General features: G+C 39.9%; 1 protein-coding gene across 1 annotated transcript in view; it reads right to left on the bottom strand.

Moving 5' to 3' along the window:
- Positions 1-14292, bottom strand: part of RPS6KA6 (ribosomal protein S6 kinase A6) — a 161393-nt gene extending 147101 nt beyond the window's left edge. The window contains exon 1 of the mRNA XM_049872377.1: positions 13961-14292. Coding sequence (XP_049728334.1) covers positions 13961-14047 — 87 coding nt within the window. The 5' untranslated portion in view covers positions 14048-14292. The remainder of the gene's footprint in view (positions 1-13960) is intronic.
- Positions 14293-15133: the final 841 nt, after the last annotated feature.

The raw sequence follows: 15133 nt of genomic DNA, 5'->3' as shown, positions 1-15133 counted from the left end.
TATTAGGTCATAAAGCAAGCCTTAGCAGAATCCAAAACACTGAAATACTACAAAGCATCTTCTCTGACCATAAGGCCATAAAAGTGGAAATCAGTAACAGACAAAGCAGGGGAAAGAAATCAAATACTCGGAAACTAAACAATACCCTGCTCAAAAAAGACTGGATTATAGAAGACAATAAGGATGGAATAAAGAAATTCAGAGAATCCAATGAGAATGAAAACACTTCCTATCAGAATCTTTGGGACACAGCAAAAGCAGTGCTCAGAGGTCAATTTATATCAATAAATGCACACATCCAAAAAGAAGAAAGGGCCAAAATCAAAGAATTATCCCTACAACTTGAACAAACAGAAAGAGAGCAACAAAAGAAACCCTCAGGCACCAGAAGAAAACAAATAATCAAAATTAGAACAGAACTAAATAACAAAACAGAAAAACAACTGAAAGATTTAACAAGACCAAAAGCTGGTTCTTTGAAAAGATCAACAAAATTGATAAACCACTGGCCAACCTGACAAAAGAAAAACAGGAAAGGAAGCAAATAACCTGAATAAGAAATGAGATGGATGATATTTCAACAGACCCAACTGAAATTAAAAGAATCATATCAGATTACTATGAAAAATTGTACTGTAAGAAATTTGAAAACCTGGAAGAAATGGATGAATTCCTAGAAACATACTACCTACCTACACTAACACAAACAGAAGTAGAACATCTAAATAGACCCATAACAAAAATAGAGATTGAAAAGGTAATCAAAAAACTCCCAACAAACAAAAGCCGAGGCCAGGAGGGCTTCAAGCAGAGATCTACCAAACTTTCAGAGAAGAGTTAACACCACTACTACTAAAGGTATTTCAGAGCATAGAAAAGGACGGAATTCTACCATGCTCGTTATATGAAGCCAGCATATCCCTAATACCAAAACCAGGTAAAGATACCACAAAAAAAAAGAAAATTATAGACCTATATCCCTCATGAGGAAACCCTGGTGACGTAGTGGTTAAGTGCTACGGCTGCTAACCAAAGGGTCGGCAGTTCGAATCTGCCAGGCGCTCCTTGGAAACACTATGGGGCAGTTCTACTCTGTCCTATAGGGTCGCTATGAGTCGGAATCGACTCGATGGCACTGGGTTTGGTTTTGTTTTGGTATCCCTCGTGAACTTACATGCAAAAATCATCAAAAAATTCTAGCCAATAGAATTCAACAATGTATCAAAAAAAATAATTCACCATGGCCAAGAGGGATTCATACCAGGTATGCAGGGATGGTTCAACATTAGAAAAACAATTAATGTAATCCACCACATAAATAAAACAAAAGATAAAAATTACATGATTTCATCAATTGATGCAGAAAAGGCATTTGACAAAGTTCAACACCCATTCATGATAAAAACTCTCAACAAAATAGGAACAGAAGGAAAATTCCTCCACATAATAAAGGGTATGTATACAAAGCCAACAGCCGACATCATCCTAAATGGAGAGAGCCTCAAAGCATTCCACTTGAGATCAGGAACCAGACAAGGATGCCCTTTATCATCGCTCTTATTCAACATTGTGCTGGAGGTCCTACCCAGAGCAATTAGGCTAGGTAAAGAAATAAAGGACATTCAGATTGTCAAGGAGTAAGTAAAATTATCTCTATTTGAAGACGACCTGATCTTATACACAGAAAACCCCAAGGAATCCTCAAGAAAACTACTGAAACTAATCAGAGTATCCGGATACAAGATAAACATACAAAAATCAGTTGGATTCCTCTACATCAACAAGAAGAACATCGAAGGCGGAATCACCAAATCAATACCATTTACAATAGCCCCCAAGAAGATAAAATATTTAGGAACAAATCCCACCAGAGATGTAAAAGACTTATACAAAGAACACTACAATACACTTCTGCAAGAAACCAAAAGAGACCTACGTAAGTGGAAAAACATACTTTGCTCATGGATAGGAAGATTTAACAGTATAAAAATGTCTATTCTACCAAAAGTGATCTATAGATTTAATGCAATTCCAATCCAAATTCCAACGACATTCTTTAATGAGATGGAGTAACAAATCACCAACTTCGTATGGAAGGGAAAGGGACCCCGGATAAGTAAAGCATTCCTGAAAAAGAGGAACAAAGTGGGAGGCCTTACTCTACCTGATTTTAGAATGTATTATACCACCACAGTAGCCAAAACAGCCAGGTACTGGTACAACAACAGATTCATAGACCAGTGGAACAGAATTGAGAATCCACACACAAATCCATCCGCATATAAGCAGTTGATATTTCACAAAGGCCCCAAAACAGTTAAATGGGGAAAAGACAGTCTTTTTAACAAATGGTGCTGGCATAACTGGATATCCATCTGCAAAAAAATGAAACAAGACCCATACCTCACTCCATGCACAAAAACGAGCTCAAAATGAATCAAAGACCTAAATATAAAATCTAAAACAATTAAGATCATGGAAGAAAAAATAGGGACAATGTTAGGAGCCCTAATACATGCCATAAGCAGTATACAAAACATCATCAACAATGCAGGACAAAAAGTAGCAGCCGTAACATTTAACCACTACACCACCAGGGTTTCCTTAGACATAACAAGTATATTTAAAACGAAAGGATAGAAAAAATATATATATCAAGCAAACAATAACCAAAAAGAGGAGTGGCAGTATTAATCTCTGATAAAACAGACTTTAAGGCAAAATCCACCATAAAAGATAAGGAAGGACATTATATAATGATAAAGGATTAATCCACAAAGAGGACATAACCATAATAAATACATATGCACCCAATGAAAGGGCATCAAAATACAGAAAACAAACTCTAACTATATTGAAAAGAGAAATAGACAATCACACCACTTTCAGTAAAGAACAAAACAGCTAGAAAGAAACTCAACAAAAGCACAGAAGACCTAACTGCCACAATCAACCAACTTGACCTCACAGACATATACAGAATACTCTATTTAACAACAGCAAAGTATACATTCTTTTCCAATGCACATGGATCATTCTTCAGAATAGACCACATTTTAGGCCACAAAGCAAGCCTCGATTAAAAACTAAAACATTGATATAATACAAAGTATTTTCTCTGACTACAGTGCTAAAATAAATGAAATCAATTAACAGGAAGAGCAAAGAAAAAAATCAAATACAGGGAAAGTAACACCTTACCTAAAAACCAATGGGTAACAGAAGAAATCAAAGACGAAAAAAAAAAATTCCTAGAATCAAATGAGAATGAAAACATGTCTTAACAAAACCTTTGGGACACAGCAGCAAAGGCAGTGCTCAGAGGATAATTTATACGAATATACACATACATCAAAAAAGAAGGGCAAAATCAAAACATTAACTCTACAACTCAAATAAAAAGACAGCAGCAAAAGAAGCCCACAGTCACTAAAAGAAAGGAAATAATAAAAATTACAGCAGAAAAAAATGAAATAGGAACAGAAAAACAATAGAAAGAATTAACAAGGCTAGAAGTTGGTTCTTTGAAAGGATCAGCAAAATCAACAAATCACTGGCCAAATTGACAAAAGAAAACCTAGAGAAGAAGGAAATAACCCAAATAAGAAATGAGAAAAGTTACATTATGATGGAACCAACAGAAATAAAAAGGATTAAAACAGAATACTGTGAAAGAGTGTACTCTAACAAATTGGAAAACCTAGAGGAAATGGAAAAATTTCTAGAAACACACAACCTACCTAAACTAACACAAACTGAGATAGGAAATCCAAACAGATCCATAACAAAAGAGATTGCAAAGGTAATAAAAAAGAAAAAAAAAAAAAACTCCCAACAGCAACCAAAAAAAAAAAAAGGCCTGGCCCAGACAGCTACACTGGAGAACTCAAGAGAACATTCAGAGAACAGTGCACATCAATACTACTCAAACTATTTCAGAGCATAGAAAAGGAAGAAATACTCCCAAAATCATTCTATGAAGCTAACATAACCCTGATACCAAAGCCAGGCAAAACGCCAACAATAAAAGAAAATCACAGACCAATACCCGTCGTGAACACAGACACAAAAATTCTCAACAAAATTCTCACCAATAGAATTCAATAACATATCAAAAAAATAATACATCATGACCAAGTGGGATTCATACCAAGTTCAACATTAGAAAATAAATCAACATAAACCACAATGTAAATAAAACAGAAGGAAAGAATCACATGATCATCTCAATTGATGCAAAAAAAAAAAAAGCATTTGTTGAAGTCCAACACCCATTCCTGTTAAAAACTCTCAGCAAAATAGGAACAGAAGGCAAATTGCTCAACACAATAAAGGGCATTTATACAAAACAAACAGCCAAATTATTCTCAATGGAGAGAGGCTAAAAACATCCTACCTGAGAATGGAAACCAGATAAGGATACCCTTCATTACCCCTCTTATTCAACACTGTACTGGAAGTCCTAGCTAGATCAATAAAGCAAGAAAAAGAAACAAAGGGCATACAAATTGGTTAAGGAAAAGTAGAACTATCCCTATTCACAGACATATGATCCTATGTATAGAAAATCTCAAAGACTCCACAAGAAAGCTTCTGGAACTAATAGAGGGATTCAGCAAAGTAGCAGGATACAAGATCAACATACAAAAAATGAGTTGAATTCTTACACAACAACAAAGAGAACGTCAAAAAGGAAATCAGGAAAACAGTACCATTTACAATAGCCCCCGTAAGATAAAAACACTTTGGAATAAATTTAACCAAGGATATAAAAGGCCTATACAAAGAAAACTACAAAACAGTACTGCAAGAAACCAAAAGAAACCTACATAAATGCAAAAGCATACCATGCTTATGGATAGGTAGACTCAACATTGTGAAAGTGTTCATACTACCCAAAGTGATCTACAGATACAATGCAATCCCAATCCAAATTGAAGCAACATTCTTTACCAAGATGGAAAAACTAATCAACTTTATTTGGAAAATAAAGAAGCCCCGGATAAGAAAAGCAAGATTGAAGAATAAAGTAGGATGCCTCACATTACCTGATCTCAGAACATACTATACAGCTACCGTAGTCAAAACAGCCTGGTACTGTACAATAACAACAGACACAAAGACCAAGGGAACAGAATTGAGAACCCAGACATAAACCCATCCACCTATGGTCAACTTATCTTCAGCAATGGCCTAAAGTCCATGAGGAAAAGACAGTCTCTTCAGTAAATGATGCTGGCAAAACTGGATGTCTATCTACAAAAAATTAAAAAAAAAACAGGACCCATTCCTCACACCATACATAAAAACTAACTCAAACTGGATCAAAGACTGAAATATAGAACTATAAAGATCATGGATGAAAAAATAAGGACAACACTAGGAGCCCTAATATATGGCACAAATAGAGTACCAAACATAACTAAAAACACACACACAGCACAAGATGAACTAGATACATGGGACCTCCTGAAAATTAAACACTTATATGTTCAACAAAAGAATTCCCCAGAAGAGTCAAAAAAAGAACCTACAGACTGGGAAAAAAAAATTTGGCTATGACATATCCAACATGGGACTAATCTTAAAAATTTATAGAAAACTTCAACATTTCAACAATAAAAAAACAAACAATCCAATTAAGAAATGGGCGAAGGAATGAACACTTTACCACAGAAGACATTCAGGTGGCTAACAAACATATAAAGAAATGCCCATGATCATTAGCTATTAGGGAGATGCAAATCAAAACTACAATGAGATACCATCTCACACCAACATTACTGGCACTAGTCAAAAAGAAAGAATAACAAATGCTGGAGAGGCTGCAGGGTGACTGGAACTCATACACTGTTGGTGGGAATGTAAAATGGTACAACTTTAAAGAAAATGGTATGGCGTGTCCTGAAAAACCTAGAAATAGAAATACCATACGATCCAGCAATCCCACTCCTGGGTATACACCCTAAGGAAATAAAAGCCATGGCACAAATAAACATATGCACACCCATGTTCATTGCAGAACTATTCATAATAGTAAAAAGATGGAAACAACCTAAGCGCCCATCAACAGATGAATGGATTAACAAACTGTGGTACACACACACAATAGAACACTACGCAACAATAAATAATGACGAATCCTTGAAACATCTCATAACATGGATGAATTTGGAGGACATTATGTTAAGTGAAGTAAGTCAATCACAAAAGGGCAAATACTGTGTGAGACCACTACTATAAAATAACAGCAACAAGTTTACACACAGGTAAAAAAGGAAAAAAAAACATTCTTTGATGGTTACCAGGGACAGGAGAGGAACGGAGGGAAAATTACCAATTAGAAAGAAGACAGTTAATACTGGTGAAGGGAAAAACCATACATTATATGGGGGAAGTCAGTACAACATGATCAAGGCAAGAGAGAACACTAAGAGGAATGTAAGAATAAAGAGCAACTACAGTAACTACTAGAGCTTAGACAATCCTATAGCAACAGTATTAACAATAATTTACCAATGGATAAATAGGTAAATAGATACGCAAAAAGGTGTGGGAGTATGTAAAGGAACACACCCACCAGTAAATATAGGTTTGATGGTAGATGTTTCTACACACATGATTGTAGGCGTGGCTCATATTGAGAATACTGGGGGTAAAGTCAGAGAAACCTCCTAGACATAACCAAACATCTCACTCGATGAATTCCAAGGCTAGAAAACAAAGAACCATATTTGGGGGACATCAACTGGCACAAAATAGTATATAAAGTCAATGTTTTGCATCCTACTTTGGTGAATAGCGTTTGGTGAGTAGATTGCAAGTGGCCATCTAAGATACGACTACTGGTATCTTTCTGTTTGGAGTAAGGGGGAGTGCAGGAGATAAGGATTCAAGTCAGCAATTAGTCCAAAGAACTATCAACCACATGAACAATCACATAAGATAAACAATAACATAGGAGAGTAACCTACTCCTCAGAACAATCAATTATAAGAAGGCAGTAAGGGGTAGGTAAACAGGACAAAAGAAAATGAGGAAACCAGGGCAGAAATGGGGAGAGTGCTAACACATTGTGGGGAATGAAATTAAGGTCATGAAACACATTAGGTACAAACTATCGAATGGGAAACTAATTTGCTCTGTAAACGTTTACCTAAAGCACAATTAAAAAAAAAAAAAAGGAACGACAGAATAAAACACAAAGAAAAACACTATGCTTCACAGAAAATTTCCCTTAGGGTTAACTGCTAGCTTAGGAATTGATTTCTTTCTCTCTTTTTTTTTTTTCCTTGTTGCATACTGAGAACTATATGAGTATTCTCTATTTATTTTAGCATAGAGCTGTGGCTCTTTACTCTTTATCACAATCACCTCAGGAATGATGCCTAGGCCCCCTCCAGATCAATTAAATCTGAATCTCTGAGACTGGGGCACTGACATGGGTAATTTTTAAAGCTCCTAGGTAATTCTAATATACAGCCAAAGTTAAGAACTACCTACCCAGAGGAAACTCAAAGCTCAATGTACAATTCAACTATATTTTAAATGTGTAGTAGACCCTTAGACCCTGCTTACCTGTGTTCTATTTCACCCTATACCCCCATCCTCCATCCTTTCCATATACCTTCTACTTTAACTTGTTTTGCTTTATTTTGATTATCAAAATAGTTTATTATTAGATTGTATTTCATATACTTTGTGAAGTGAAGCAAAGCTTAACAGTAAAACACATACACACACAAGCACACAGAGCAAGACCTACTAAAATGTATAGATACAGCAGACATGGGTTGAAATCCAGCAGTAAAATCAGTTACAGAGAATGCCTCTGGGGCAATTCAAAAAACATCTCTATTATCTGCAAAAGCCAGATGAATGTTAGCTCTAAATCTCTCTCCCATTCAACTACTTTCCCACCTAAAAACAAAATATACAAGAAAAAAAAATCAGCAAGAACAGTAAATAATCCTTGGGATAACATAAATGAATAAACGTATAGCAAAATATGACAAAGTGCTAAAAGCCTTACCTCCAGATTCCAACTGCTTAGCAAATCTTCAGATCTGCTGCTAAGACAATGATAGCACCCACCAAAACAAAAATTATAAGAAGGAAAAAAATTCCTGTATTTCTTCCTCAAAATTATAGATGAGAGAAACTATGATAGGGATGGTATTAAAACAACAAAATGGCCACAAGAAAGCAACGGCAACATTGTTAGGTGTTACTATGGAACTAATCAAAGTAGGGAAATATAGAGGCCCTGCCCTGAAAGAACTGACCTGAATATCTCCACACCTGACTGGTTTAAAGGAAGACAGACTTGGAGGAACTGAGAAGGCACCCCATGGAAGAGGGGCCAGGGCCCTTCTGACACCTCCTGACTTTTCTATTCCTAATAAACCTGATGAAAACACAAAAAATACAGATGTCCCTGTTCTCTTTTCCATGTTCTGAATGGAGCACTGGTCACTATATTCAGAGCGGCCCTCTGTATCCATAGGCTGCCGCTATTTAAGATGAATATGGGAGAAACAGGAATCCATTTAAAAAGCATGAAAAACTTTTTATCTAATAATAAGTATATTCATCTTCGATAGCAAAGATTTCAGGCAAGACAAGCATGACCAGAGATCTTTAGAGTCGTTTGCTCTTACTCAAAACATTAGAGAAGAATGCTTCAAAGGCCAGCGTAGCAGGGGCAGGGGTCTGGGGACCATGGTTTCAGGGGACATCTAAGTCCATTGACATAATAAAATCTATTAAGAAAACATTCTGCATCCCACTTTGAAGAGTGGCATCTGGGTCTTAAACGCTAGCAAACAACCATCTAAGATGCATCAATTGCTCTCAAACCACCTGGATCAAAGGAGAATGAAGAACACCAAGGACACACGCAATTAAAAGCGCAAGAGACAGAAAGGGCCACATGAACCAGAGACTACATCATCCTGATACCAGAAGAACTACATGGTGCCTGGCTACAACCGATGACTGCCCTGACAGGGAACACAACAGAGAACCCCTGAGGGAGGAGGAGAGCAGTGGGATGAAGACCCCAAATCCTCATAAGACCAGACTTGATGGTCTGACTGAGACTGGAAGGACCCCGTTGGTCATGGCCTCCAGACCTTCTGTTGGCCCAGGACAGGAACCATTTTCGAAGCCAACTCTTCAGACATGGATTGGACTGGACAATGGGTTAGAGAGGGATGATGGTGAGGAGCGAGCTTCTTGGACCAGGTGGACACTTGAGACTATGGTGGCATCTCCTGCCTGGAGGGGATATGAGAGGGTAGAGGGGGTTAGAAGCTGGTGAAATGGACACGAAAAGAGAGAGTGGGGGGAGAGAGCGGGTTGTCTCATTAGGGGGAGAGTAATTGGGAGTGTGTAGTAAGGTGTATGTGGGTTTTTGTGTGAGAGACTGACTTGATTTGTAAACTTTCACTTAAAGCACAATAAAAAATTATAAAAAAAAAAATTAAGAGAAGGGAAGTTCTTTCTATCTCCCTATCCTGCAAAGACCTATTTATCTTTGTGTTAGTTCAGTGCCTAGCATGGAGCCTTATTTTGGCTGTTGTTGTTGTTAGGTGCTGTCAAGTTGGTTCTGACTCATAGGGACCCTATGTACAACAGAATGAAACACTGCCTGGTCCTGTGCCATCCTCACAATCGTTGTTATGCTTGAGTCCACTGTTGCAGCCACTGTGTCTTTTGAGTTCCTTCCAACCTGGGGGGCTCATCTTCCAGCACTATATCAGACACTGTTCCACTGCTATTCATAAGGGTTTCACTGGCTAATTCTTTTCAGAAGTAGACTGCCAGGTCCTTCTTCCTAGTCTGTCTTAGTCTGGAAGCTCAGCTGAAACCTGTCCACCATGGGTGACCCTGCTGGTATCTGAATACCAGTGGCATAGCTTCCAGCATCACAGCAACACGCAAGCCCCACAGTACAACAAACTGACAGATGTGTGGGGATATGTTGCTTAAGCACACATTACATATCTATTAAACCAAATTAATTCTACCACAACATTCCTAATGTTAGCTGTTTTTTATCCTTCTTTCTCACTCCCCAACATCTACTCAGTTGCCAAATTATAACTATTCTATCTCTGCAAGGTCCTTTTCTCTCCCTTCTGTACTACTTCAAAAATCTCATTACTATTTCCGCTAACTAACGCAATAGCCTCCTTCCTCATCTTCAGTCTCTCCCCATCCGAATCCATCCAATACGCTGCCATCAGTTATTTTTCAAAACACAGATCTGATCATGCACTCATGTCCTCAAAAACCTTCAATGGCTTCCGTTCACAATATGAAATTGAACCCTTAAACTGGATTTTAAATCCCCATATAATCTGGGCCTAATGTACCTTTGGTAGCTTCTCCACTTCATTTCATACTCTCACACCAGATCATATGCCCTGACAATATCAAATTCCTTTTTCCTCCCAGAATACTACCGCATCTTTGCTTATATTGCCCCCATCCATCTGAAATATGCTCCCTTCATCTCTGCCTGTTAATATATTACTCGTTGTCTAATCCCCTGTTCATATTGTACCTCCTTCACAAGGCCTTATCAGAGCCATCCTTTCTAAACCTCCACTACCACCATCCCATTGTTGGTGGTCCTGTGCCTCGTGTAATAACAATTTCTGCATGTGCCTACAGGTATCTTCCCCCCATAGAAGTGAGGTGGGACTCAGGGTAATGTATCTTTATGCGTTTCGCATTACAGCACTATGTACTGCATAGCCTTGTACTCAAAAAACACTTGATGAATTGAACCAATTCCTAATATGACAAAAGTTCAGAGAAAAACAAAATTAAATGTCAATGAAACACCTCATTAGCCAGTTATAACAAATGAAATTAAAGTACCAATGTTTTAATATAATATGCAATTTGAAAACTTTATTATCAACTCCTCCATAAGGAAACAAGCACTTCCTCATCAAGAAAATAAATAAAAATGGCATCAATTCATGAAAAGCTCATTTTACTAAAACAGGCAATTCTTTGTGACCCATGCACAGGAGTGGTCAATATCTACCCCACCTCCTCAAGTAACACCTCTTTCCTGATCCTGACAGAATTCAGGCAAGAGCTAAAATTGTGGCTGCCTGAGAAGTGATGCCCTTTGAAGTCCCTGTTCCCAACAGCCCTAATTGAGACAGTCCCTGCAAGAGCTCTCACCACCAAAGCCTCCTATTTATCCTATTTCTCCTATTCCAAAAATCCTCTTCCCAGGAGCCAACAGAGCCCATGTCTCCCTTTTTCAGGCCCATTCTCTACCTCACACTGGAACCAATCTAGATCTTTGTTGAAATCTTGGGAAAGTTTTCCCATAGGACAATTTTATAAACAGTAGTTAGATTTTCATTATTATACCTCTCTATTGTGGACCTAGTGGCGCAGTGGTTAGGACCTCGGCTGCTAACCAAAAGGTCGGCAGTTCAAATTCAACCAGCCGCACCTCGGAAACCCTATGGGGCACTTTCTACTCTGTCCTATAGGGTCGCTATGAGTTGGAGTCAATTAACAGCAACGGGTTTGGTTCTCTTTTTTTTTTTTTTTGGTATTGTATACTGGTCTGAAAATGTAACTACCCTTAATAACTTTTTTCCTATGAGAAAACATGTTAAGTATCTCAAACCAATTTACAGACTTCTAAATTTTTATTCAACAGTTAACAACTGCCCATGCAAACAAAACAGGTAAAATGTACTGAAAAAGACTTCAAATATATGGTAGTGTCTATGACCTTTATAACCTTTAATCTTATGAAGATTCGACACACACAAAGAAAGTGACAGAAATTATTTCCTTCGCCTTTAAAGTTAACAGATTCTTCTATTTTCTTTAAGGAGTCTAACACCTTTTTAAAAATGTATACTACAATGAAAACACCCTTAGTTCTAAAAACTATCATCATTGCTTCTACTCAAAGGTTATCACTTCTAAAGCCAGCAGTAACAAACATGTAACCAAAATAAAAATAAATTCTGGGAAGTAAAATTATTTCCTTCTTATCAAAATACCCTTAAAAAGAAAATAAGCTTTAATTACTAACTAGATCTGTTCATATGCAGCATTTAGTTTTCGCCTAGAATATATTTCAGTCATTTGCAGGGTTAAATCTAACTAACAATAAATGTTTTAGACGAAGAAGGCAAAAACACCATATTCATCTTTCCTTTCACTTCATAGGGATTAACAATTTCCACTGGAGTATTTTTCCAAATTGCTGAAGTAGAGAGATCCATTGTTAAATCTCTACAATATCAAAAACATACTTCGAACAATAAAAAATTCATGTAGTAATTACAATTAAAAACACACTAAACTCACAAGTTAACAAAAATGAATAAAATAGTAGGCATGCAAAAGGCTTCCTACCCCCATTCCATCCTTATATCAAAGCATTTAACTATTTTTATAAACTAAATGTCTGTGATTATAAATCAATAAATTATATACATAAATAAAACAAAATTCCTGTCTTCTTGAATAGTTTTGCTAGAGAATCCCTACAACTAGGAAGTGTGCCCATATTCCAAAGAGAATTAGCTCCTCCCCATTTATCTTGTTCTTAGAAATACAGAATGTTAAAACATATTTCTGAACTGTTTAGTTCACTAATAAATAAAACATTTCCACGAAGTACAGAGGGCTCAACTTTAAGCTACCTGTCAACTTATTTCCACTACATTTCTTCTTAAATGTTATTCTAGAATGTAATCTTAAACGCAGTTTAGTTGGAAATTATACCAACGAGAAAGAAAGAGAGACAAAGTAAACACATGATAGTCCAAAGTGTGTTTTTAAAGATGAAGCAAGTTCTTGAAGATAAAGTTGCTCCTTGAGCTGTCGAAGATTGTGCGTCTTACCTCAAAACATGCTACTGTGAAACAATCTGGCATTCAACAACTATTTTAAAGAGGTGTATGGTGGCCTCTACTGGAGTAGCATGTTGTCAACTGATTAGTTATCAGAAGTGTATCTGGCTTTCTATCACAAAAGAAATGTTATTTGTGTTTAAACGCCGCCCGCTTTTATAATAACAGCAAGAGCAACAAGGAAAAAGTACCTGTGTACACTTAAGTTCTCACTGTCCAGCTGACCAAAACCCAACCAGAACAGTTTTCAGAAGTATGAAGAGCAAGCGAAAAGAGAAGCGAACCAAAACATTTTGGATGAACCTTGCTAAGTCTTTCCAAAGATTGCTCTTCTAAGGGACTGGGGTATACTTCTCCGTCTTTTTTCACGGACCAACCGGGTAAGGACAGCGACTGGGAAAGGAAAAAGGGGCGGGAGGAAGGGGGTGGTAGAACTAAAAGCTCCAGAGAGGAGGCCAGCGCAACCTCACCGGAATGTATAAAGAAACCAAAGTCAAAAAAAAAAGCAAAAAGCTACAGTGACATGAGAAAGCTAAGTTATCAGGGAGCACTCCTTCCTATGTGCGAATGTCCCAGAGTTATTTTGTCACCTTGGTGTGTTTTTGCGCTGGATTTGTAAAACGCTTGGGATTCAACAGCGAGCTGGAGTCAGCAGCTGTTCCCCAAAGTATTTCAAAGGAGCAATCCGGCCGTAGCGGAGAAAGAAGGACGTACAGAGTAGGGCGCCGCACCTGGTGAGTCCCTCAGTCCCACTCGAGGTCGGAGAGTGAAGAAACTTAAATCACAGTAACTCCAGCCTGGACCGCGAAGCAGGCGCTCCGCCCAGGCCAAGCCCGAGGAGCACTCAGTACCCACGCCCGAGTCAGCCGTCTCGTCCCCGCCCATTCCCTAGCGAAGGCGCAGCCTAGGCAGCGTGTTCTCTGCCGCCCGGCAGCCTGAAGGGGGCTTGCCCTGACAGCCCGCTTCCCAGCCCCACGCCCCTTCTCCATCGGTCCCCGGCCAGGGTACTGAGTAAAGAAGTGACTCCAGCCCATCTCCGCCACCACACTAACCTCGCTGTTGCTCGCACCGGGGCTGCCGCCGCCAAACACCTCCATTTCTTGGTCCCAGGGCTCGTCCCGAGGAGCGAACCGTAGCATCGCCCCTTCAGGAGCACTCGAGCAGGAGCTGCCGACCGCCGTCGCGGCCGCGCATCCTGTCTATTGAGCTTGCCCGCAGCCGCCGCCGCTGTGACCCTTGGCCCGGCCTTCGGCGACCGCTGCCCTCGCCGCGGGGTCCCTCAGAAACTGGGAGCGGGGGGCCCCCGCCGCCGCAGACTGCTGCTCTCCATAGAGAAGACAACTCTGTCCTGCCTCTCCGAGAGCTGTCGATAGGCTCGTGCTCACCACTGCCGCCGCCGCGACTGCCGCTTGGCGGTGACTCCCCCACCCCGCTTCCTCAGGCCCCCTCCCCGCTCGCCGCTCTGTCAATATGGCGGCAGCAGCGGCGTTACCTGTGCGGCGCCTGGAACCCCCCACGGCGGCGGCACAGCGGCGTCACCCGGACGTCAACGGAGATTCCCCTGCTTGGGCTGAAGGGGGGGGTGGGGTGGGAAAGAGGGACGGGGGCGGATGCGGGGGACCCAGTGGAGGGAGGTGGGAGACAGGGGAGGGGGGCGTGCTGGGCGGGGGAGGCGGGTGAAGAGTAGTAAAAGCCACTGCTAGCGCCTCAGTAAACCTGCCCACTCCACGGAGCATGCGCGGCGCTGTTCACACATGCTCAGCAGGCCCTCTCAAATCTACGGAACAACTTTGCCAGCGGGAGGATTCCCGAAAAGGGTAGAGGAACTGGGCAACCCTCCTTAGCGTTTGAGGAGCCAGTGTCTGGGAGGACTCCGTGCGTATCTGCTGGGGGGGCTCACAAAAGCAGGTGTCCTGTACACCAAACCACATCTATTCGGTACTCCGTAACAAATAGTAACAAAATTCCCATTGCACTCCAGAGATTCCCGCTCACAGCAACCCCACAGGACAGAAAAGAACTGCCCCACTGGTTCTCCAAGGCTGTAATTTTTAAGGGAGTAGACTACCACATCTTTCTTCCGCAGAGCGGCTGGTGGGTTAGAGTTAGCAGCCAAGCGCTTAACCGCTGTGCCACCAGGGCTCCGTATACAAATACTTGGACAGAGATATGTTAGCTTCTTAGAAGCTGGAGATAAGCGGAAAATACATTGAGTTCACCTGCAC

Source organism: Elephas maximus, chromosome X (genome assembly GCF_024166365.1).
Source record: "Elephas maximus indicus isolate mEleMax1 chromosome X, mEleMax1 primary haplotype, whole genome shotgun sequence".
NCBI lineage: Eukaryota > Metazoa > Chordata > Mammalia > Proboscidea > Elephantidae > Elephas > Elephas maximus.
This window is presented reverse-complemented; position numbering and strand designations above follow the sequence as displayed.